General features: G+C 33.0%; 3 protein-coding genes and 1 long non-coding RNA gene across 9 annotated transcripts; 3 read left to right on the top strand and 1 right to left on the bottom strand.

The window, feature by feature from the left end:
• Positions 1 to 4650: 4650 nt before the first annotated feature.
• Positions 4651 to 17287, top strand: LOC108846360 (uncharacterized). Its single transcript, XM_018619593.2, has 7 exons — positions 4651 to 4737; positions 4824 to 5030; positions 15882 to 16074; positions 16529 to 16665; positions 16756 to 16917; positions 17014 to 17097; positions 17180 to 17287. Exons 1-7 carry the CDS (start codon positions 4711 to 4713, stop codon positions 17285 to 17287), a joined length of 918 nt encoding a protein of 305 aa, XP_018475095.1. The 5' UTR covers positions 4651 to 4710.
• On the top strand, positions 8484 to 10642 carry LOC130509839 (26S proteasome non-ATPase regulatory subunit 6 homolog). Of its 4 annotated transcripts, none has more exons than XM_057006086.1 (6): positions 8484 to 8779; positions 9092 to 9159; positions 9323 to 9610; positions 9794 to 9902; positions 10016 to 10184; positions 10291 to 10642. In XM_057006086.1, exons 3-6 carry the CDS (start codon positions 9434 to 9436, stop codon positions 10463 to 10465), a joined length of 630 nt encoding a protein of 209 aa, XP_056862066.1. In that variant the 5' UTR covers positions 8484 to 8779; positions 9092 to 9159; positions 9323 to 9433; the 3' UTR covers positions 10466 to 10642. The 4 variants fall into 4 exon arrangements, with proteins under 4 accessions (XP_056862066.1, XP_056862067.1, XP_056862064.1 ...); XM_057006087.1 differs by having other exon boundaries at positions 9060 to 9159; XM_057006084.1 differs by having other exon boundaries at positions 9024 to 9159.
• Positions 17288 to 17328: 41 nt separating the features above from the next.
• Positions 17329 to 25271, bottom strand: LOC108847028 (small nuclear ribonucleoprotein SmD1b). The gene is made up of 4 exons (XM_018620197.2): positions 25139 to 25271; positions 24960 to 25036; positions 17680 to 17871; positions 17329 to 17575 (listed from the first exon to the last, which is right to left on the bottom strand). Exons 1-4 carry the CDS (start codon positions 25150 to 25152, stop codon positions 17511 to 17513), a joined length of 348 nt encoding a protein of 115 aa, XP_018475699.1. The 5' UTR covers positions 25153 to 25271; the 3' UTR covers positions 17329 to 17510.
• Positions 19313 to 24614, top strand: LOC108847029 (uncharacterized). 3 transcript variants are annotated; one of them, XR_008943774.1, is made up of 6 exons: positions 19313 to 19597; positions 19675 to 19794; positions 19878 to 19905; positions 20090 to 20128; positions 20232 to 20326; positions 24349 to 24614. It is a non-coding gene; the product is annotated as an uncharacterized LOC108847029 (long non-coding RNA). The 3 variants fall into 3 exon arrangements; XR_008943772.1 differs by having other exon boundaries at positions 19878 to 19993; XR_008943773.1 differs by lacking the exon at positions 19878 to 19905.
• Positions 25272 to 25901: the final 630 nt, after the last annotated feature.

The following is a 25901-nucleotide window of genomic DNA, read 5'->3' as shown; positions in this document are numbered from 1 at the left end:
GGTCCCTACAAAATGGGAATAAAAAAATATTAAAATTAACTCAGGCATAGAAAGCCCTTAACTCGGGCAAAAGGATAGGAATGACAAATCATTTGGGGGGAGAGAGTGGAAAAGTGCCTCTCATGTGGCAAGTGTCTAAACGTGATACAAAAATATAAAAAGTGTCTGTTGAAGTAATCAACTCAAAAAAGAAATATAAATTGAGAAGAAGACCCAGCCCAAGTATAGGATTGGAGGTAACTTAGGCGGCTAAGTAATAGAGAGAGAGGGTAGTTTCGTTATTTTTTCGCGGGATATGTAAGGCTGTTTTAGTCAACTTAATGGATTAACACCGACATGGCTTAAATTGATGCGGGCCTCGGCCCATTTATTGTTTTCGTGTTAAATTTCCATTTCTGTCAATTTACAACCGGGGGAAAAAGGTTGTTAAAAATAAAATAAAAGAATAGTTTCGTGAGCCCAAGCCAGACTTGCTACATATGTTTAGTGTCATGATGTTATTTAACCTGGATCATTTAGCTTTTTAAAATTCGCCTACAATAAGATCACTCATGGTTATGTGTATTGCTTGAGATCAATTGGTTATGTATATTGCTTGATACTCTGATTCTTCATGTGTGCTCATCACTTGCTAATAAAGAAACAAATCGTAAGATTTTTTTTTGGAGCATATGCACCAAATGCAAGAAAACAAAACTAGGAGAAGCAGCACAAAAAAACACTTGAGGCAACTAGGAAAGAAAAATTATTTCAGACCATTACCACAAACAGTCAATCAATCCAAGACACGAGAACCATGATTCTTTTTTGTTGTTTTAAAGAACAAGAACAATGATACTCTCAATGTTTTCAGATCATTTTAAGTAAGAAATTAAAGCTGCAAACGCACAAGAACACACCATTTTTCAACTTGCGTGGTATTTTTTTTTATGACGCTCTCTTTTAAATCTCATTGTTTGCCATTGTTCTACTCTTATATAGTGAGCTAGATTTGTTTAATAAATTGGTTAGTCATTATTATTAATTAATGCAATAAAAAATATTTGTTAAAATTTTAGAGTTTTATTTATCGGTTAAAATAAAAAGAAAATTCTGCAACCTTCCACATTTTTATTAAAATACTTTAAATTTAGTGAATTTATCTATATTATTGAAAGTGGAGTTCAAATTAGATTTGTTTGGAAACATGGATGCAGTAAAAAAAAGAAACATGGATAATAGTTTTTTTAAAAAGAAGTTTGTTTGGAAACATGAATAAATTTTTTTAAAAAGTTTGTTTGGAAACATAAATAACAGTTTAAAAAAATACAGTGTTGTTTGGAAACGTAGATAACAATATATTAAAGAAAAAAGTAATGATTTATGTCATTAAAAATGAAAATCCATTATATTATGAGATTCTATCTATTAGACACAATTTTAAAATATACGAAAAATGAGCTAGTCTAATTATCTAAAAAGATCATTTGTATAAAATGATCATAAAAATATTTAAATTTTATATACATATTTCAAATCAAAATAATAACTGAAAGTTGATTTATATCAAAAATTGATTTAAAATATACATATATTCAAAATTTTATTTTTACTAAAATATTTTTCAATAACCATTATTAAAAATATATTTTCAAAATATATAAAAAATACAATACGAAGTCCAATTTCATATACCAACTTAAATTATGGTTTTTATATTTCACATTAAGTTTTTAAAATATAATATATGTGAGTATTTATATGATGGTACATATAAAATACTGTTAATTATATGATTATTTATATGATGGTACATATAAAATACGATTAATTATATGATGACACATATATGATATATAATAGTGACTAGGGGTGGGCGTTCGGGTACCTATTCGGGTTCGACTCAGGTATGTTTGGGTTTCGGTTTTCTAGAGACAAAGATTTCAGTTCTATCCGGATATTTTAAAATTTTGGTTCATATTCGATTATGATCTTTGTGAGTTTGGTTCGTGTTAGGATAAACCATTTAAATTATTTTAAATTTTTTAAAATTCTTTATATACTTTAAATTTCTCAAAATATGTAAACAAAAATGTATTACATATAAATTAAATATCATATGTTAGAATACCTAAACTTAACATATAAACTGGTTTGATTTAAATATTTGGATAGAGAATGAATAATTATTTTAAGTATTTTATGTTTTGAATATACTTTAACTATTTTATTTACTTTTGACTATTGATATATTTATATTTTCAAGTATTTAAACCAATATATATATATATATATATATATATATCTAATTTATTAAAACTGAAGTACAAATAAAATTTGACCCTAAGTTTTCCTCAATAATTACAATCTAATGCTATTGATTAAAACACTGTAGTTTTGCATATCGCTAACCCATTAATTTCTTACCAAAAGATACGAACCTTTCCATTTGTTACACCATAAATTCGGGGAATTGGTTTCTAATATAAAAATGTTTTGGCTTACTACACCTACGTGACAAGCTAATATCTTTTTTTTCTTAGAAATCCATAGTTATTTATTTTTCTTTTTTTGGTAAAAGAAATCCATGAATTCTGTTTTTGGAGTCACCTTTTCTTTACATACGAGAAAAAATTTGAAGTAGTTTGGAAACGTAGATATCAGATCTAAAAAGAGGTTTGTTTGGAAACATGAATATCAATTTTTTTTTTTAAAAAAAGAAATTTGTTTGGAAACATGAATAAAAAAATAGACTGTTTGTTTATATTTTCAAGTATTTAAATCAACTCAAAAATATAATATATATTCTGGAGGTTTTTTATAAATTAAATCTAATAATAATAAATATATAAGTATATAAATATATATTTTAGATACGCTCGGATACCTGAAAGACTTCGGTTCAGATTGAATTTGGTTTTGGTTTTTTAAATACCAAAATTTTGAATAATTCAGATATTTAATCAATTTCGGTTCATATTTGGTATTACTTTTTTGGATCAGATCGATTCGGTTCTTCGAATTCGGGTTTTTTTGTCATCCCTAATATTGACATGAAAATAAATAGCAACATACGATTTGAGAAAATACACCCGCGCGGGCGCACAGATCAAAATCTAGTATATTATTAAAACTGAAGTACAAATTAGGTTTGTTTGAAAACATGAATAGCTGTTTAAAAAAATAGATTTGTTTTTGAATATGAATAGTAGTTTTAAAAAGATGTCTGTTTGAAAACACGAATAGCAGTTTAAAAAAAATTGTTTGGAAATATGAATAACAGTTTGAAAATGAGTTTTGTCTGAAAACATGAATAGCATTATAAAGAAGATATAATGTTTTTAGAGACATATATAGCAGTATATTAAAAAGAAAAAAAAATGGACTTATGTTATTAAGAAAAATTGAAAATTCATTATATTATGAGAAACTATCTATTTGGTTCAACTTTAAAATATACAATGAGCTAATCTAATTACCTAAAATATCTTTTGTCTAAAATAATAAAAAATTAATTTGATATACATATTTCAAATCAAATTAATAATTTAAAATTGATTTATATCAAAAATTCATTCAAAAGTATACATATATTCAAAATTTTATTTTTACTAATTTTGAAAAAATATAATGTGTTTATTTGATGGGTCGAATTCATAAACGAAAATATTATGTATTGAATAAATTAATGGATTCTAAAAGGCTATCAATTGATATTAGATGTACCAAATGTGTTTAATTTTTCACAAAAATGCAACCTATATAATTCCCAACTAAATTGTGATATATTTAATAATATCTCCACAATTTTTTTAAAACAGTTATTAATCCTAATGTTTAATATGAAATTTATAAAGCACAATTAAGCATGTATATTTTTCAATAATACACTTTGATAACTACAATGTTAAAAAATGTAATGAAACTCAAAATTAATAAATTTGATTAAAAAAATTTATGTTGGTTAGAATTATTAGAAATTGTGTTTAGTTAAAATAAATTATTTTCTATAATCTAATTTAAAACAATATAAAATTTTAACAAAATCACCTCCTTAAAAATTAAGAAAAATAATATCACAATTAATCCCTAAGTCATACCACTAAATTACAACATAGAGCTGGGAAAAATCCAGAATCTGAAGAACTGAATTAAATCTGATCCGAAAATAGTACTGAACCCAAACAGAAATTGATTGAATATCCAAATGGATTCAAAATTTTGGTATTTAGAGAATCGAAACCAAACCAGCACAAATCAAAGTATTTTGAGTATCTGAATGTATCCAAAATATATTTATATACTTAATTATGTTAATTCTTTTAGGTTTAATATATAAAGTATCTAAAGTATAAGATATTTTGGAATTGTGGAAAATATTTGAAAATGTATACAAATAATCAAAATTAAATGTCTAAGATAACCAAACAATATCCAGAAAGCCTTCATTTCTTGTTGTAGGCTTGCAGTTGTAGGTGGAGATCTGTGGCGATGCATAATTGGAATCTAGATAATGGGTTTGATCAAGGGAAGAAAATGTTACTTTACACGTAAAATGTGGTATCTACCAGATTTTTAAATGTTTTGAAGGTTATAAACCAATTATTCCCTATTTTTATAACAGAACTACGCATATGTGGATGCTCCTCTTTTATTTGAAATAGAGGCTACATTATTTACGTTTTTCTCAAAAAGTTGTGTGGTTGCTGAAGAAGCAAGCCAAGGAAGATCATGAAGAAGCCTGTGAAATACTTTGTGGTAATTTTATTCTTTCTTCTTCTCTTGTGGTTTCTGTCTCTTTCCAAAGGTTTCTTCAAAAGATCAATGACTGTTTGCTATTACAGGTTGATGCATTCACTGAGTCAGCCTTTAAGGGAAACCAAGCAGCTGTTTGTTTTCTTGAAAAAGACCATGAGAGAGACGACTCTTGGCTTCAGTTGCTTGCTGCTGAGTTTGACCTACCCTTGACTTGTTTTCTTACTCCCATCACCGGTTCTGATCCTCTACATCCACAATGCTTTCTTCTCAGGTGGTTCACCTCTGTAGCCGAGGTCCGTCTTTCGAACATTCTTTGATATCAACATTTGAATGAATTAACACATGACTACTATGTGGATGATGTTTTTCAGTTTAGTAACTCAAAGCACTATACTTCTTATTTAGTTTTTTTTTTTTTTCCGTCAATGGATTTTTAATATTAAAACAAGGATGGGCCAAGCTCAGTTACACATTAAGGGCCCATACATCCGAAGCCCAACAACATATAACTAACAAACCAAACCGACCACTCTATCCCCTAGTGGCCCAAGACCAAACCCACTAAAGCATCCGACGACCTACTCGGATAAGGCAAGCGAGGAGACCGGACACGTGTAAGAATCCGGGCCGTTAGCTGGACACGTGCCTCCTCTGTCTCGACTCGATCGAACCGCTAGAAAGTCACCGGAGAAACCTCGCCGTCACCGTCGTTCCGCCAGATCTCAGAACCACAAGAGCCTCCGACGAAACCATCTCTTCTCTTCTACGCTTCAACTTCGACCCGAAGAGCTTCAACGAACCAATCGCAAGCTCCGCCGACATAATAAGGCTCCAAGCGCACGAACCGAGAACCCCACAACCACCGACGAAACACCAGAGATCTCCACTAAAGGTCAACGACACAAGACCAAACTAAAGCCGACAGAGCCAGACTGAAGGAGCCTCCACTCTCCGGCGACCAAAACCGGCGGCGGTGAAGCTGCAGGAGCTTTCACCTCACGGAATAAAGCCGGCGTCGACAGAGCTGCGATAGCCTCCATCACCCGGAAACAGCCTATGAACATGCAAACCCGTCTTCTCACGCCGAGAGCTCCCACATAGACGCGTCCTCCCTCCAAACAAAGAAACCACCGCTAAACGATGGTGATGACCCAGAGCTCCGACAAGGCGTTTGGTGGTAAGCGGCGAGAAGGACAGCAAAAAGAAAACTCTTAACTAAAGGAAAGAAGGTTCCGGCGCCGGCACGGACGCTCACGCGCCGGCCGGACGTCGAACCTTCTCAGATCGCCTTTCTCTCTCTTCTCTCGCCTTTCTCTCTATCCTACCAACCTGACTTCTTATTTAGTTTAGTTTGTATTTCTTTCAACCTAATGAAATCTGAAAAATACCTCTCCCTTCCAATTAATTTAATATTCTTCATGGACTTAGCCAATTCATGAATCATGTTAAATCATGGCATTCGGTTCCTTAGTTTCTAGACATTTGAACTCCACTAGATACTTAGAAATTTCCGATTCAGATTCGGGTCGGTTTTTCCGGGTCCGGATTGATTCAGATCTATGACTAAAACAACCACAAAATGCAAGTAATTTTCGGGTACATTGAGGGTCCGAGTCGGTTCAGATATTTAAGACCCGAAAAAGACTCAAAGTACCTGAACCCCATCAAAATTTAACTAGAATCCGTCATATTTATCTAAAAGTTGACAAAAATAAAATAAAAAGTAAATTATTAATAATTAAAATCAAATATTTTTGACATTTAAAGTTCCACATTACTCGAAAATGTTACACAATAATAATAAAGATTGTAAACAAAAAGATATCACAACTAAATCTTAAATTAGAATACATAAAAAGAATACATGAATGTTATAGTCGTAGATATTCATGATTTTAGATCGGATATAAATCAGTTCATATCGGATTGGATCTATTAAGGTCTATTTGGGTCGGTTCTTTTTGTTTCTAGTTCTTCTGGATAGAGAAATTTTAGATCCAACTAGGTACTTGTAAATTTTCAGTATGTTTCGAATCGTGTCTTTTTTTTGTCGGTTCTGAGTAAAATGCCTAGGAAACAATCTATACGGTTTACTTTATTGATTATTCATAATGTTTTCTAGGTTATCTTTCTGCATTTTTTATATTCTTTACTAGATGACTTCCCACGATATCACAGGATACTATTATTTAAATTCATTTTCGCTAAATAAATTTTCTATATATTTGAATTTATAATAATTTTGATAAATTAATTTGTTGATAAAAATTCGATAAAGCTTTTTAATGGGTTAATAATGAAAAATAACATTAAATTTTATTTCACTATACTAATCATGTTAACATGTGTATAATTATAAAAGTAAAAAATATGAAGAGAAATTACCATATAAGTTTTTTGTTTTTGAAACTGACTACCATAATATAGATCTAATTTAAGTTTTACATTTTTTATTGTAATACTCTTATATATAATATAAAAATATTTTGGAATTTTAACCAATATTAATTAATAAGTATAATTTAGTTCAATAATATTAGAATAATTTTAAATCATTCTGAAAATAATATAAGAGATCCCACTAAAAATTCTCAAGAAATTGGTATGTTTATACATTAATATAATATAAATTCATATAATCTGAAGAAATTTCGGAATATATATGATTTTATTGTTCTTCTAAGTACATATTCATATACTGATTAAGATAAAGATCATGTAAACTAAAATTAATATAATATTATTTATTATAACAAACTATAAATTAGGCATTTATAACAAGCTAATATATATTAAAACATTAAGCCACATATTTTATAAAATAGTATTTTAAAGATTGCCTAAAGCAGAAATTTAATATATATAATACATAATTTTTTTGAAGATATATTCTTACAACTATATTCTAACTCTTATAACTACTTGTTCAATTATTATACAATACAAGCTTGATATACTTATCAATACTTTAAAATTTTGATCATTATAGTAACGTCTAATTGATTATGTTATATATATTTTTTAGAGAAAAATTGAAGAACAGATAATAAAATTATAAAGACATACTATATAGTATTTACATATGATAGAGTTTCCACTGATTAATCTATAAAAATATGGTTTTAAAGGTTGGATTGAACAAAATATTTAGAATTTATCATAATACTTATCTCTAGTTATTAAATAAAGTTTCAAATAAATATAAATTAAATTGATTAGTATAAATTTAGACCGTTGATCTATCACTCAAAATTATTTTAAACATGATAAATAAGTAAAATCATTTCTCAAATAATAGTATAGGTATTTCAGAAAATATATATTGTCTTTTAGAAAAAAGTTGTCTAAAAAAATATGTGTTTCGTGTTTTACTGAAATTTTATTAGTTAATAATAATACATTATAAATTTCAAAAGAAAAATACTTACTAAAATACTATTTATATAAAATTATTAAAAATTAATACATATCGAAATAGTATATTTATTATCAAATTTTAATGTTTTCTGAACATGTAAAAGTACATAAACTTACATTTTAGAAACCCAAGAGGTAACAATCAATATACTATACTAAAAGGGAGATAATCTCAACAATGAGAGTGTCCACCTCAGCAAATTAATTCAGGCCAATAAGACACTTTCTTTTTGACACGTCACCATAGCTGAAATAGAGTGAAGTTTCGTATGGGCTCAATTCAATTATCAGTCGGCCCACAAGAACCCATGGCGAGAAATAATTCATTTTTATCTTCACGCGTCGAGAGTCTCTCCTCTCCCCCCCTCCCGCAGTTGACTCTTCCACTTCATCTTTTTCAGTTTCTGCTTTTTTCCGTTATCTTCTCAATCAATGATGATGTTAAAGCTATTATTTAATGTTTTGTTGCTACTCCCCCCTTAATCCTTCATTTATATAAAAATCTATGTACACCTAAATCAAAAACCTGATTTTCAGCAGCTATCGCCGTGGCCGTAAAATCGACCGGAAAACTCAACTCTCCACCGGCAAATATCATACCAGGAAATCAACGCTTCCCCTAGAGGTATGGATCTCCTTAGTCGTTTGTTTTCATATTTAGTTCACAAAGATTGAAAATTTATGTTCTATGTGTCGTAGATCATTTTCATTGTTGATGTGTAATTTGAAAATTGCTGACATACTACAGATTACGCAAGTGTGAGCTTAATAGTGTCTTTTTACTTATGACTCAGCGAGCATACTTTAGATTCTTAACTAATCAAAAAAGTCATTACCCTGTTTAATGTGTGTTTTCCTTCTCTGTTTAGCTATGGTTTTTTTGACAATGTTACAATGGATGTAAGATATCATATGGAGATTTGAACCTCCTCTGCAGCTGGAGAAATCATAAGCCTGTCGGTTCAAGTTTCTTACAGGATGGGAACTTCGTAGACTCCGCTTCTGGTGAGTAAAGTTTTCAATTTTGAAAATTCTCTGTTCAGAAACAGAGGAATAAGAAGAGAAAAGTTTGACTCTTGAGATTCAAGTTCCATGTGCACTAATGTTTATTTTTTGATTTAGTGTTTCAGTATCATAATACAGAGATTGATCATATATATCTTTGTAGAAATTTGGGGAAGATGAAGTACTACAAATGTTCCGAATCATCATCCGCTTCAAAATCCAAACTTAACAGTCGCAAAGCAGAGCAGAGAGGTGAGATTTTGATTTTCTGTCCATGGAGAGGGTGTACACGTTCGCATTCTCCACCAGAAATTTTAAGAAGGCTGCCAGCTTATTTTTGGATTCTATATCGACCTTCACGATGTATGAGATCCTTCTCTACGAGACCTTCATTTTCTACACCGTGCTTACCAGCATCATAACTCTGGATAGAGTTTCTCTTAAGCAAAAGGTATTTGTCGATCTCCCAGGTCCTCTACTTTTGAGTGTTCTAAATCCAGTCACGGATGATAACATTCAGTTTGTTTGGTCAGTACTAAAGTGATGTGAATCTGTTTTTTTGGGTGTAGTTCCTCCATGAGGATGTGAATCTTTTTGAATAAAATGCTAAAGTGCTATACTACTAATTTGACAGGTTGTTGACGCACCTGAGATCTTAACCGTGCTTGGGAAGATACCATTCCTTTCCGAGTTCCTGAACTCACTATACGAGTGCCAGTACAAGGCGTTTTTCTCAGCATTTGGTGAGTTCAATATAGTGACCTAATTAGCTTACTGAACTTTGTTAATTGTGTATGCGTTTTGCTTGCTTTGTCTATGTGTTAATAATAGATTCATTGTTTTTCTATTTTCAAAGCTGGAATGGCGGAGCAGATTAAGTTTGACCGTTATTTGAACCCACATTTCCGGTTCTACATGAGAGAAGTGAGAACGGTGGTGTACTCTCAGTTTTTGGAGTCTTACAAGAGTGTAATGGTGGATGCGATGGCAAATGCCTTTGGTGTTTCCGTGGATTTCATCGATCAGTAAGCACACTAAAAACGCTCAATTACATTCTGTAAGAATATATATGATCATACAAAGTTAGAACCTGACTTGACATGTTTCCTTCTTTTATAATCCAGGGATGAGGGAGCTGTCACGCTTCATTGCAGCTGGGAAGCTTCACTGCAAGATAGGCAAGGTTGCCGGTGTTTTGGAGACAAATCGTCCTGATGCAAAGAATGCACTTTACAAGGCAACAATCAAGCAAGGGGACTTCTTGCTAAACCGGATCCAGAAGCTGTTTCGAGTCATTGATCTGTGAGCATGTCTCACATGTGTCTGTTTAGCACTTTCCTCAAAACTGCAACAACTTGCAACTCAAATGGGTAGAATCTTAAGGTGTGAGAAACGATATTTGAGATCAACACCTGTCTGTTCTTTCTTATGACTCAGTTTGTTTCATCTACCTTTTTATTTATTTATTTATTCTACTTTCACATCTGGAAAGCATGAACTTATCAAAAAATTTCAAGGTCGTATTTCCCCATCTGAGGTTAGTTTCTTCTTCCTTAATCATGAAAGGTTCTTCTATACAAATCTACATCAGCTGATGATGTTTTAAAAAAAAATGTGCAAGTATGCAGCGACATCGTAGAAGTTTCCTGGAGGGATTTACAAAGACTCCAGTGATTACACTTGCAGGGAGAGATAAATTTAAGTAAATGTCATATATTTTAGATTATGATTCGAGAGAGGAGTAGTAGCATTCTCTTGCAAATTTTGTGGTGTCTATTACAGACCCGTTTCTTGAATTAGTAGTTGCATGCATTTGTGTTGACTGACATATCATGGTTAGGCACTGACCTATTTCTTAGATTCATCATTTGTTAATGAATACATGTGTTACAGATGAGAAGTAGTTGAGTGTTTAGAGAATGTTTTTCCACTCTATTTGGAGTAGAAGCCAATTCTGTTATAGACTTTTTATATTTTGAAGAAGAAAAAAATGAGTCATTAGAGATGGTCTTACATTAATAGTAAAAAAAATATAATTACACTTAAAATAAAGCTTAAACAAGCTAATACAACAAAATAAATTGAATAAAAACAAACTGAAATTATTTCCAAGCTATTCACATGGTATGTGATTTTGATTTCTTTAATGAATTTACATCTAAGCGAACAAACACTTAAAACTAAAAATATATACATACAGTGATAATGAAGCTTTGATCATTTTTTAAATACGAGATGAATAAAAACTGTATTTAGACAATTATTGAGCAGTTAAGCTCGATAATAACCATGTTAATCACATTCATCAATCTCTAATATATAGAAGTTCAATACTCATTAAAATTATATAACATATCCTAAAAACTAATTTAAAACAATGCAGGAAAATTAGTATGCTAAAAACACCATCAAAAAAATTTACTTCCATAAGAGGTAAACCGAATACAACAACGTAAAAGACCAAACTCCATTCTCCTTTGGTCAAAAAACCACATTCCCTATCTTCAGTACGTTAATTCAGAATTATAAAGATTTTATCATAACACAAATTGTATGTAGATGAGGGAAAATATTTTTATGTTCCAAACTTACAGAAAACAAAACCATGAAATTTTTGTAAATATTCTGACCAAATTAGTAAATTTATATATACAGAATATCTTAAGAAACTTAATACAAAATTAAAAACAAATTAAAAAATAATATCAAGTTCATTGAAAATTTACTTGCATTACCATAATTTATATACCACTTTTTATATTATTTTCAAGGGAAAATATTATAATATTTGGGTTTAGGGTGTACTAATTATTTTTCCTTTTTAGTATTTATAGGGTGAAGTTGAGTTTATACAATTTTAAATATGGTTCTTAAACAACAGTAATTAATTTATGAGAGTAACTTTAGTTTTTTCATTATAAATTTAAGATATTTATGAAATAGTCATTTGAAAAAAGTAAAATCTTAAAAAAATTATATCAGATTTACAGTAAAAATAGAATATCTCTAAATTTAATGTTAAATATGTGACTTGCGTGTCTGTATATGAACAATTTAGCTTATATCATACACTAGAAGGCACATGAATCCTATTTTTGGTCGGTTTTAGCATCTTACAATCATTTCTATTATTTTATACAGAACATTTCATAAATAACTAACTGGATGCAAAATCACAACTCATATCTTAATTATTATTTTTAACAAAATGTTATTTGATTTATATTTAATAATTTATTTTGATTATACCATACAAGATGCTGATTAACATGTATTTTTATTTTCCTAAATGAAGGTCAATAGAAGAATTCATGTATCAGCAGTAAACCAATATATAACCAACACTTATTATCGAATATCTATAATATCTTCTATCTCCTCATAAAATTAATAATATTAAAAATAGCAAGGAACAACATATATAAAATCATATATAGTAGAGATATTTATTCTTCATCATATAAGAATCTCGAGTGTTTGATTGGTAGAAATTGTGGTTTTAATCATTTAACTTTGGAATATAAATGGTACGTTTTCTGTTGCAACTATAGATTCTATTAATTTAGATTTATATCAAAAACTTAAATATGAAACTCCAGAAATATTAATTTCTGAAACCAATATATTTTCTAATTTAACCTTTGTGCTGTAGGTTTAAATTATTTTCCTAGAGCATAAATGGTAAATGAAAATGGTTGTGAAAAAAAAGCAATAGAATAATTCGGAACACTTACAATCACCTTACAAAATCATTGTATTTTTCTCAACATTTATGAAATTTCAAAATAAGTAGTCAATAAACAATTAACTGTTTATCTTTTATCAAGGTACTTACAAAAAATGTATTTATTAGATCCAACATTTTTGAAATCGGGTGAAAAATGTCAACAATTTTTTTTTCATGTATTTCTAGAAAGAATAGTTTTCTTGGCAATAACTAAAACTTTTGCCACTGATTATACAGTACAAATACAAATCAGGAAAATATAATAAAGAAAATAGTTACGAAATCAAAATTTTAAACGATTGGAATTTTAACATATGTTTTTCTGTAATATTATTTTAAATAATATAATATGTATTTTTATCTTTATATACGTTTTGGATTCTAATAAGATAGACTTCATTTTAATAATCAATATTTGTCAAAGTATCCAATATATAATACATATTTAAATATAATAACATAATATTTTAAAATGAATTAAAACTTTATGAAAATAAACCCGGGCATTACGCAATGTTTTTATTTCGAGATGTTTTTAATGATAATTTTTCTAATAATTCACATTTTCTGTTATTCAGTGTTCTAGCTATAAAGAGAGAGATGACATCTAAAACTTCTTCACCGGATATGGATATTCCACTACTTCCAAGTACGACCACATATACTATGAATCAAATAATTGATTTATATTCCTAAGTTATGCTCATTGATTAATTTCAAAATAATTTCAGGCTCTCCACCTCAAAAAAAACCCAACAGATCTACATGCTTCTTTTGCAAAATTCCAGCATCCTATTTATGAGATCCACTTTTCTATTTTAAAACTTTAATATCATCTCTTAGTAATGATAATAACTTTCCTATGTTTCAACTATTATCTCCATTCAGATTTAATTTTATCAATATTTCATCTACTCCATACAACAACTAATTTTTATAAGCAAAAAACAAAATATGTTATGGTTGAAATTTTATTCATAATGAAACACCACTATTTTCCTTACATTTCAATATATTCTGGAAATATTTACTATGTTGAAAACCCCATCTATCTTATTAAAGGTGAAGTACAAATTCGGTGCGTTTGGATACTTGGATAAGATTAATAAAAAAAATTGGTGTGTTTGGTTATAGCTATAAAAAAATGGAGTGTTTGGAAACTTGAATAGTAGTATCTATTAATTGTGTTTCCATATTTCACTTAGTTTAACAATTTAATTAATTATATTACCTTAATAATAAATTACATCATTAATTATATTACCATAATAATAATAGTTCATATTTTTATTTATTAGTTAATCAATATTAACTTTGTGCCAATTATAAAATCAAAAATGCTAAATAATTAGGTTTTACATATGATTAAACATTTGGTTTATTTTATTTTACTAAAATATTTTTATTTTAGTTACAATCGGTGGAAAATTACGTACCCAAAAACATAGTTCAAAAATATGTTTTGTGAATAAAATAATAACTTAAATCAAAATACTTAAAATGTCCTACATTTATTGTCACTTAATTTTCCACTCCATATAATTATTTTACTTGATAAAAAAAACTCTTTCTATTTCACTTAATTTAGCAAAACACATAAAACAGTTTTTTATTAATTTATATAATCATTTAGACATGAACATTATCTGTCTATTTAGGTACATGTTGTTCTTTTCGGATATCCTTTTTTTTTTTGGTAACCAAGTCCCGCTTGAATATTATAAACTTATGTGTGGATTTTGAGTTGGATCATTCTAGATCTGGATGAATTCGGTTATGATGTATAGGAACCTAAAAATATTTAAATAACCAATGTATCTAAAACGGGTTCAGATATTTGTAACAAAAATAACCATATAACCTGATTCGGTCCAGATCTTTTGAGTATCGTTAGTTACCAGATCTTTTGAATATCGATGTATAAAAATATATTTCACGGGCCAATTTAACAAAATATTAATTGGTTCAGTTGAAATAAATATATTTTAAAAAATTATATGAACTGAAAAAATCACTATAAGAGTACTTACATTTGGATTCAAATCATTTTTTTAATAACAAACTACACAAATATGTTGATTTGTATACAAATTTAAATTACAATGTAAATATTTAATTGAACACAATTAATACAGAAATATGTGACATTGTTTAAACAAAATATCAAAGTAAACAGTTGCGTTCTAAAATCATTTATTTTAACAACAAGCCAAATAAATATGTTGATTTGAGAAGGAATAGAATAAAGCCAGATAAATACATAGTTTACCAGAGACACTCTATATGTCAAATTTATTATAAAGAAATTTTTACTAAGATAAATACATTCAATAATTACAAACAAATAATATATTTCATAAAAGTAAAAAATAATATCCGCGCTTCGATATGTTGATTGGAGAGGGAATAAAACAAAGTTAGAGAAACACATAGTTTACCAGAGACACTATGTGTGTCAAATTTATTATAAAGAAAATTTTACTAAAATAAATATGTTCAATAATTACAAACAAATAATATATTTCATAAAAGTAAAAAATAATACCCGCGCTTTCGAAGCGCGGGTCAAAATCTAGTACACCTTACTTCTTTAAAAATAACGTCTTTCACACCTCAACCTCTTCTTATTCCTTTTATTCATATCCCATCTAAATATATATTGTGTTTCGGCTGATACAAACATACCGAACTTTATCGTCAACTATTTTTTTAAAAACTAATATATTTTAATCTTTTTCACAAATTAAAAATCTTCCCTGCTACGCACTACTTTCACATTGCACAAATCAACTTCCGAAAAACTCATTTAAAAATACCTGATAACTCTAAATATTATTTAAAGATTCCTAATCTAACACAAATAGTTAAATCTATTTTCCGCGCGTAGCGCGGACAAAGAATCTAGTATATCTAAAATCGACAGAAGCAGAAGCTGGATGCATTTTCATTGTTAGAATCTAGATTGTGTTGACAAAAGCTCAATTCTTCTTGACAGATGGATATATGTGGTCATGGAACATTAGCATCGGCTCATACTCTCTTGTCAAACGGTTTGGTTGGTTCTTCTGAGACGGTTGAGTTTTTCACTCACTCGGGGATTCTAACTGCTAAAAAGGTCGATGATTGTGAAACCAAAGGATCTTTCTTGATAGAAATGAACTTCCCAGTGATTACAACTTGTGAGTACAGCTCCAATCAGAGCCGTGCTTATGGTGTTATCAAAAAGGCATTTGCCTTAGGCCTCCTCAAAAATAAATAAAATTTAAGGCCCCAAAATACAAAAATCGTTTATGGTATAGTGGTTACAATGTTCTTCTAGTTAGTTTCATGTACATTAGTTCGATCCTCATCTTTGTTTTCATTAAAATTTTCATTTCTAGCAACCTTTCTATTTTGGTATATTATAGCTTCTTTCAATTTAAAGTTTATGTTTTTCCACAAATTTTTTTCTATGATTTAGATTTATTTTTAAATTTATAAGAAAAATTGTAAAAAATAACATTTATATAAGAGATTTTATCTATGTTTTATTACAAAGTATGTGTTATAAAACTTTAAACTATTAATATTGTATTAAAATTTATAAACAAAATTATTCTTTAAACTTCGCCTTAGGCCTCCCAAAGTGCTCGCACGGCACTGGCTCCAATGATTTCTCCAAGTTCTCTAAAGCCTTGAACGGAGCTACCATTGTTGATGTCAGAGGAACTACAAAAGATAAACTCGTCTTTAAACCCTTGAAGGGAGCTACTAAATCAACTTCAACAGATCAAATCATGGTTTATGCATTTCAGAAAAATAAGATTTAGTAAACTTGGCTTGTTTTATATATTCTGGTCTTAAGTGTTTATTATCCTATCTGATTACAGGTTGTACTTTCATCTTGGGAGGCTGTGGCTGAGTTGCAACCAAGAACTGAGGATATCATGAAATGCCCTGGCAAAGTGATGATTGTTACCGCTCCTGCTCCTGAAGGATCTGCTTATGATTTCTGCAGTCGACTCTTTGCTCCTAAACTAGGGCTCAATGAGGTTAAGAAACTAAACCTGCACTTTTCATGGGTAGAAGCTTTTACCAAGTCTTTTCTTCTTACTTCTCTTGCTTTACCTCTTCCCTTGTTCCTTCAGGACTCTGTCTGTGGAAGTGCACATTGTGCATTAGCACATTACTGGAGTCTCAAGCTGAACAAATGTGATTTCATCGCCTACGTGGTGACTTCTCTCTCTAACTTGCTAACATTTTGAAACCTAAGAAGCATCACACAGTTTAATGATTGAGTAAATATTTTTCTAGGCTTCGCATAGGAGTGGAGAACTGAAGGTTCATTATGATAAGGCGAAGCAGAGGGTCTTGCTCACTGGCAAAGCTGTGACTGTGATGAACGGCTCTGTCTTAGTTTAATCTTTGAGTTTATCCAGATTCTTGGAAAAAGTCAAACCCAATAATCTCGAACCTTTTGAGTCTTACTATCAGATTGTGTAACAAAGTATTGAACTCAGTAATAAATGGAATTTGATTGTTTCCGTGTTTGATTAGTTTTGCAATAACGTATCAAATCTCAAAAAAATCATGAAGAGTTCAAAGATAACAAGATAAGATCATACTTCGGATCACTGCATAATGTTTAACGACCACCACGTCCACGACCTCTTCCGCGCCCACGTCCACGACCACCTGGTGGAATCTTTCCTGATACCAATGACAACAAAAAAAAAAATTATGAGAAGAGGCAACCAATAAACCCAAAAGGAATGGTGAAGAATGAAGTGAGAAGGAAAAATGCTTTATGTTACCTGCAGTTGGTTTCTTCAGTTTGATTCTTGGTGTGTCTTCGACCAGCAAAGTTTCGAGATTCAAGCTGTCTGGGAGAATATAATAGCGAATGTTGTTTCCCCTGACACTTAAGTGGTCTAATGCGACTGGATTCTTCCCTTTCAAAGTGAGTTTCACTGCTTTTAAGTGAGTGTTCATACTAACATCTACACCTGTACAAAGTAGATAATAACTGATCAGTGGTGATGTATGACTGCATTTTAAACATTAACAGAAGAGAACACTTGTATTGATTAAGGAAACGAATCAGTAGGTGAGACTAAAGGAGATGCAGAAACAAGGCATATAGTCACTGTTCTATAAAAATTCAGAGATGATATTTACAAGTGCAAATCTCATAACCATTGGGCATTATTGATATATCTCTGGTTTACACACTGATCATGTTTCTTATGTATAGTGCTGCTCATGGGTGGTCAGATTTAAAAAAAAAATCCAAATACGCTCATAAACCATAGACTTGAGTAGTGCACTCAGTTCTTGCAGCCGACAATGCAATCTTCTAAGTTAAAAATCAAGCTTAGGCTAAAGTTAAAATTAACAGAGATAATAAAAGAATAAACCTCAGAATTGACTACAACAAGAGCTCAAACTTATGGTGAGTCGATTGGATAAGAACATGCGAAATCAACTAACTGTGATCAGAAGTAGAGGAGACGAGAAGTATGAAGGGGGGATGGCTTATTGGTTTGAAGCAAGATAAAAACAGATTGGGTTTTCTTTTGTTGTAGTTTCTTTTCAAATCTTTCAAAACAGAGTACACTTAGTTGTAAAAAGAGCTTTTTCTTTTGAATTAAATTTAACATTCAATTCAAAAAAAAACAAGAGCTCAAACATAACTAAAATCATGGGTGACCCAAAGTTTGAAGAAGCACTATCTCATAAAGTTGTTTGTTCTGGTACACTACTGTGCTTATGAATAACAACAATACTTTGAAGAAGAACCAAAACAACATCACAAAATCTCGAAAAGCAAACACTCTGGCTAAGCTCACAGACAAGAGTGTTTGTACAAGCAGAAGCAATACTAACCTATCTGATCATTGAGAAAGAATTAAACGATATCAGGATAAGAACGATATCGGTTGTAAACCGACAAAGCATTCGTAGGGCAAAAACAAAATCAACACTTTGTCAAAACTAAAACCAAACCTCAGTGTTTGTGAATACGAGAGATCATTTCTATTGCTTAGAACCATCAAGCGATGTAGAGAATCGACCTTGGCTTTCTCTTGTAATAATCGAATCAAAACGGAACCGATATGTTTGGCAAGTCTAACTCCAAACCGGAGTAAACTCAATATCACTATGAATCGAAAAGATTACAAGCTTCGCACTAGTTGCGTGTTCTATGAGAGATTATTGTTTCTGTGTTGTCACTAACAATGAGAGATGAGAACCCTATTTATACTAGATCGATCATAGGTTCTCTAGATGGAAAAGGAAAATTACTTGTTCCTAATACTACAAAGAAACTGGAAAATTAACATATTTCTTATGTCTTGTTTCAGGTCCAAACCCGAAGCCCACCAGCAGGCCCAAGAGACACAAAGCCTCACATTCTCCACCTTGGCTCTTGGGTCATTCTTTGATTTCTCCGTTCCTCCATCTCTCTCTCTCTCTGCGGAAAAATGAAACCAGAAGCTTCGACGAGCTCGCCGCATCGTCTTCTCCGAGCACCGTCTGTTCCTTGACGCCGTCTTCATCGGAGATGCATGCCTTCTCCGATCCTCGCTTCTCTCTCTCGCCCCTGTTGATTCCTCTCTTTCCCGAACACTTCCTCTCTTCGATTCTCCGTGAACCAGACAAGATCCCGATTTTACCATCGCTTGTCTTCACCGGCGTTAGCTTCTACCGCCGCCGTCATTGATGTCGCAGGTACCGCTTGTTCTTCCTTGTCTTCTTCCTTAGACAATTGAACAAAAAACTCTAACCTTTGATTTCAATTTTTCCAGCTTGTCTCTTGATGAATCCAGCACCGCCTTTGACCTTCGTGATTCTTTGGTAGCAAAATTCCTCTTGCTCACCTCACGACCTCTTTGAAACCAAAACCAGACTTGTCAAAGTCTTAAAAGGTATCTCCTTTTGACTTTTATTACCCGTGTCTCCATGTAGCTCTTGTAACAAGAAGTTTAATTTGATTCTTGTTGACTTTCAGCTTGTGATGTCGACGTCTCTTCACCACCGTAGCTTCCTTTAGAATTATTTCTTTAATTCTTTTAAGAGCTTCATCCTTGTTGTAGCTGTCTCCTAGCTGCAACCACACGTTCTTTGGTAAAGTATCTGATTAATTTAAATGATTTCCCAGCTTCTTTTGAAGCTTAACCTCCTGCATAAAAATCTTTGACTAGTATGAATATTTTATTGCAGGTTCCTCGTATAGACAAATCCCGTCTACAACCATCAAAGGTATTCTTCTGAACTCATCTTTTACCAAGCTTTATATCTCCCTGTCGAACCATCAGTTTGCTTTTCCTGAAACTGATATTTTACTTTGTGGCCTTTCCGCGAGGTGAACAAGTCGACAGCCTTGTCACCTGCAGCCACACGAGACCTACTAAGGCAGAACCTTGAGGATCTCCAAGCATGTCTCGAACTTTTGTCCAGGTACACACTTAGTTAGGAAATCCGCCGGGTTGATAGATGTGTGAATCTTGTGAACTGTAACGTCGCCAGCCTCAATTACGTCTCTCATAAAGTGTAGTCTAGTGTCTATATGCTTAGTCCTTTCATGGAACCCGCCATTCTTAGCTAGGTGTATAGCACTTTGAGAATCTGAAAACACTCTCACATCATCTTGCTTGAACCCCAATTCACTAACAAAACCCTTAAGCCATAATGCCTCTTTGAAAGCTTCGGCTAAAGCCATATACTCCGATTCTGTCGTTGATAGAGCTACGATATGTTGGAGACCAGATCTCCAGCTTATTGTGTTGCCTCCGACTTGAAATACATATCCGGTAACGGATCTTCTCCTATCCAAATCAGTAGCGTAGTCTGCGTCACAGAATCCCTGTACCTTAAAGTCTTCTCCTTTAGTAAACATTAGGTCTGAACCTAGAGCTCCTTTAAGGTATCTCATCACCCACTTAACAGCTTCCCAATGTTGTCTTCCTGGCTTGCTCATGTAGCGGCTGATCAAGCCCACTGCGAAGCATAGGTCAGGTCTAGAACCCACCATCGCATACATTAAACTCCCAACGGCTGATGCGTATGGTATCACGTTCATGAACCTCGTTTCCTCGTACTCTTCTTCCTTCGTCAAACTCTTGAGCTTAAACTGTGGTCCAATAGGTGTAACCACCGCCTTGCTCTCGACCATGTTAAAAGTTTCCAGCACCTTCTGCAAGTACTTTCCCTGCGATAGCCTTAGAGTTCCTTTGGCCCGATCTCTAATTATATCCATCCCAAGTATTCTTGAAGCTGCTCCAAGGTCCTTCATCTCAAACTCTCTCTTCAAGCTGTCTTTGATTCTTTTAATCTCCTTAGAATCCTTAGACGCTATTAGCATGTCATCGACATAGATCAAGAGATAAACCATATGAGATAAATCTGAACCTTTCATGTAGACGCAAGGATCGTAAGCGCTCCTGTAGAAGCCATGTTCCTTCATGAAACTATCAAATCTCCTATTCCATTGTCTTGGTGACTGTTTTAATCCGTAAAGGGATTTTAACACGAGACAAACTTGATCTTCTTTTCCCTTCTCGACGAACCCTTCTGGCTGTGCCATATAAATCTCTTCGTCCAACGTACCGTATAAGAAAGCTGTTTTCACGTCTAGTTGTTCCAAATCAAGATCATAATTTGCAACAAGTGACAGCATAATTCTGATTGACACGTGCTTCACCACTGGTGCAAACACCTCCGTGTAATCAATCCCCTCGACTTGTGAAAACCCTTTAGCTACTAACCTAGCTTTGTATCTCGGCTTCTCGACTCCCGGAATGCCTTCTTTCAACTTGAAAACCCACTTGCTGCCAATAATTTTCTTTTTCTCTGGTTTTTCAACCAGCTTCCAAGTCTGGTTTTTCTCCAACGAATCCATCTCTTCTTGCATTCCCTGGTTCCATAACTTCCAGCTTTTACTTCTTCTTGCTTCTGAATATGACTTAGGCTCGTCCATATTCATCTCTTCTGCTGTAGCTAGAGCATAAGCCACGCAGTCTGAATCATCAAACCTAGAAGGCTTCTTCACTTCTCTTCTGATTCTGTCTCTAGCAAGAATATAATTATCCAGATTTTCGTGTTCAGCTTCCACGGCTTCTTCTTCACTTTCTGAACTCGAGGATTCAGGTTTCGAGTTTTCTGATGCGGGAGAAACTCCACCTTGAACTGTATCCTCTGTATCTGCGTCACTAGCTGAGTTTGAAGGTCCTTGAACCAACACCGGACTGAAAGTCACCGTCTTCTTTTTCTTTTTCTTCTCGTTGGCTTCTTCGACGTCTTTAAACATCTCTTCTTCGTTGAAGATTACGTTCCTGCTCACCGTACATCTTAATTCTTCTGGTAACCAGACTCGATAACCTTTAGTCCCCGTTGGATATCCCATGAAAACTCCTTTCATCGCTCTTGGACTGGTTTTGGCTTGAGTCACGTGTACATAAGCGGTACATCCGAACCTTCTTAGGTGGCTTAGGTCAACTCTTGTTCCTGACCACACCTCTTCTGGTAGCTTGAAATTTATAGCTGTACTAGGAGATCGGTTGATTAAGTAGACAGCTGTAGAAGCCGCTTCCGCCCAGAACTTCTCCTCTAAGCCTGCCTCTGTCAACATACACCTAACCTTCTCCATGATCGTACGGTTCATGCGTTCTGATACTCCGTTTTGTTGCGGAGTATAGTTGCACGTTCTGTGTCTTTTAATCCCTGCCTCCTTACACAATGTATCCATCTGTGTATTGCAGAATTCCAATCCGTTGTCCGTCCTAAGACACTTCACCTTCTTTCCTGTCTTTGTCTCCACGCTAGTTTTCCACTCTTTGAAATTCTGGAACACTTCATCTTTTGATCTCAGGAAATAGATCCAAACTTTCCTAGAAAAATCATCGATGAATGTAAGGAAATAGTAGCATCCTGCGAGACTCTCAACCACCGAAGGTGAACCCCACATATCCGAGTGGATGTATTCTAAAACTTCCTTAGACGTGTGCTTGCCCTTTGGAAAGCTCAACTTGTGTGCTTTGCCAAGGACGCAATTCTCGCAAAACTCTAACGTCGTCACGTCTTTCTCGTTTAGATGTCCCTCCTTGACTAAAATATTCATACCTTTTAGACTCATGTGTCCGAGCCTAGAGTGCCACCTCTTAGTCAAGTCGATATCAGGCCTTGCGACTGCAGCTTCACCACTCAATACTGTACCTTGCAAGTAGTATAGACCATCACAGTATTTCCCAGAAATAACCTTCTTCTCTCCTTTGTAAAACTGCACCATGAAGTCTTTTCCTTCGTATCTGCATCCCATCTTCTCCAATGAACCGTAGGAAATAAGGTTTCTTCCCATGGTTGGCATGTAACGCACGTCGGTGAGAATCACACTTGATCCATCATCATTCATGATTCTGATCTTCCCGATCCCTTTGACCTCGCTGACTGTGTTATTGCCCATTAAAACCTTCCCTCCTTCTATGTCTTCAAGATCAAATAAGACATTTTTATTTGGAGTGATATGGAACGTACATCCCGAATCAAGTACCCATTCCTCCTTAGTAGCTTGCTGGCTCGCCACTAATACCAATGGTTGCTCCTTCTCTTCAGCAATGTTGACCGAATTTGCCGGCTTCTTTCTCTCGGGACACTCCTTTTTAAAGTGTCCCTCCTTGCCACACGTCCAACATTCTTTAGAGAATTTAGGTTTTGATTGTGATCTGTTTCTGCTCTTTGATCTAGCTCTCCAAGTCTTGTTGTTCTTCTTGTCACCCCTTCCTCTATCGTTTCCAGCGAACAGCCCCTCCGAGTTACTTTTAGACTTGTTAAGAAGTCCCTTCTCCCTTAATTCTACTTCCTTAGAATAAGCAGAACTTGTAACATCACGGACCGTTAAGGTCTCTTTTCCGCTACCGTATTTTAAAGCATCAACGAGAGATTCATATTGCTTTGGTAGACTTGTTAAGATCTGTATTGCTTGATCTTCTTCACTGATTTTAATATCCAGACTTGCTAGATCAGCCACAAGTTTCAGAAACACATCCAGATTTTCCTCAATGGACTTGTGTTCTTCCATTCTGAAACCTGCATATCTTTGCTTCATGTAGATTCGATTTGGTAACGTCTTGGTCTGATACTCCGCTTCTAGAGCCTTCCACATATCCAGTGTTGTAGGCTCATTCATAACCTTCCGTAGAATAAGATCAGATAGGCACATACTGATCAGATTCTTGGTACGCAACTCCTTGTCTTGCTCCTTAGGATCAGGTTTAACATCCTTCTGTTCTTCATCACCTTCACCATCCGTAGAAGGAGTTTTCTCCTTAAGAACAGACCCCAAACCAAAGATCTCTAGCTGACATAGCATCTTGTATTTCCATAGACCAAAGTCACCCTTCCCATCGAATTTCTCCACTTCAAATTTCTTTAAAGTTGCTTCCATCTCTCTAGTAACCCGTAAACTGTTGTTTCTTTGTTTGCAGGTTGTCGCAACACGCTGCTCCGTCAAGCTTCAATCACCAACGAGCCGAGTATTCTTCACCACACCAGATAAGAATTCTCCTTGCTTGTTTATTGAATCTTGACCTCGAATCTCTGTACTTGGATCTAGTTTAGCCTAAGCTCTGATACCACTTGTAGAGAATCGACCTTGGCTTTCTCTTGTAATAATCGAATCAAAACGGAACCGATATGTTTGGCAAGTCTAACTCCAAACCGGAGTAAACTCAATATCACTATGAATCGAAAAGATTACAAGCTTCGCACTAGTTGCGTGTTCTATGAGAGATTATTGTTTCTGTGTTGTCACTAACAATGAGAGATGAGAACCCTATTTATACTAGATCGATCATAGGTTCTCTAGATGGAAAAGGAAAATTACTTGTTCCTAATACTACAAAGAAACTGGAAAATTAACATATTTCTTATGTCTTGTTTCAGGTCCAAACCCGAAGCCCACCAGCAGGCCCAAGAGACACAAAGCCTCACAAGCGAGAAGCTAAAAAAGTAACACAAGACCATGGAACACGAAGCATCGTAGATTTAAAGCAAAAACCCTAAAAAAAACGAATCGAGCGAGAGAGGAGTGTCGTACCTGTGATGGTTCCATGAACTATGGTTCCGTTCTTAAGCTCGACCGAAACTGTTTCGTTGTTCAATTTCATCAAAAACCTGCCAATAATTCAAAAATCCCCATTACGAAATCAATCAGCGAACAACTCAAATCCGAGTAAGAGAGAAAGCGGGAAAATAAAATAAAATAAAATTACGTACCTTACGAGCTTCATGGCGAGAGAGGAAGGACGGAACAGAAGAGAAGAGATCTAGGGTTTTTTTTTCTTTTAAAGGGAGAGCTCCAGCCTCCAGCAATGGCAAGAAGACGAATCCGGGAGGAAGCGGGAGGAAGCGGGAGAGAAAAAAACACAATTCGGTATTTTAAAGATATTTAAAGACTCTGTTTAACACCGTCGTGTCTCAAATATTTGCAATCTTCGCCGATTATGTTTTTGAATTCACAGAAAACGCCCATCTTAATTTTAGTTTTCCAAAACAACCCTACAAAACAAAACAAAACAAAAACACTTCTGTCGTGGTTTTTTAATTGACAGGGCCGGAAGAAGAAGACCAACTAATTTCTCATGGAAATAGTAAGAGAAATTTCAACTCATTATCATTTTCATCTCTATATGTTAGAATAGAAAAAAATGTACTCCATAACATCTCTATTTCTTCCTCTACTATACTTTTCTACTATTTTAATTTTTTTTTTGTTTTCAAATTTTTTTAATTTTTTTTTATAATTATATCCAAAAACATCTATACCAATTTTTTTTTTGTCTATGAAACCTAAAACATAACTGTATATATCTTCATCTCACCAAATATCATCAATTTTAATTTTTGACAGAAATCGAATCCAAAACCAACAATTTATACCGCATGTTGTTTTTTTACCACTGTTTAGTGTATTTTGCAATGTTCACTTGCAAATCTATTTTGACATTCATCTTCCTAGATAAAACTAGAAATTTATTTA

The sequence above is a fragment of the Raphanus sativus genome, chromosome 3 (assembly GCF_000801105.2).
Source record: "Raphanus sativus cultivar WK10039 chromosome 3, ASM80110v3, whole genome shotgun sequence".
NCBI classification, from domain to species: Eukaryota; Viridiplantae; Streptophyta; class Magnoliopsida; order Brassicales; family Brassicaceae; genus Raphanus; species Raphanus sativus.
This window is presented reverse-complemented; position numbering and strand designations above follow the sequence as displayed.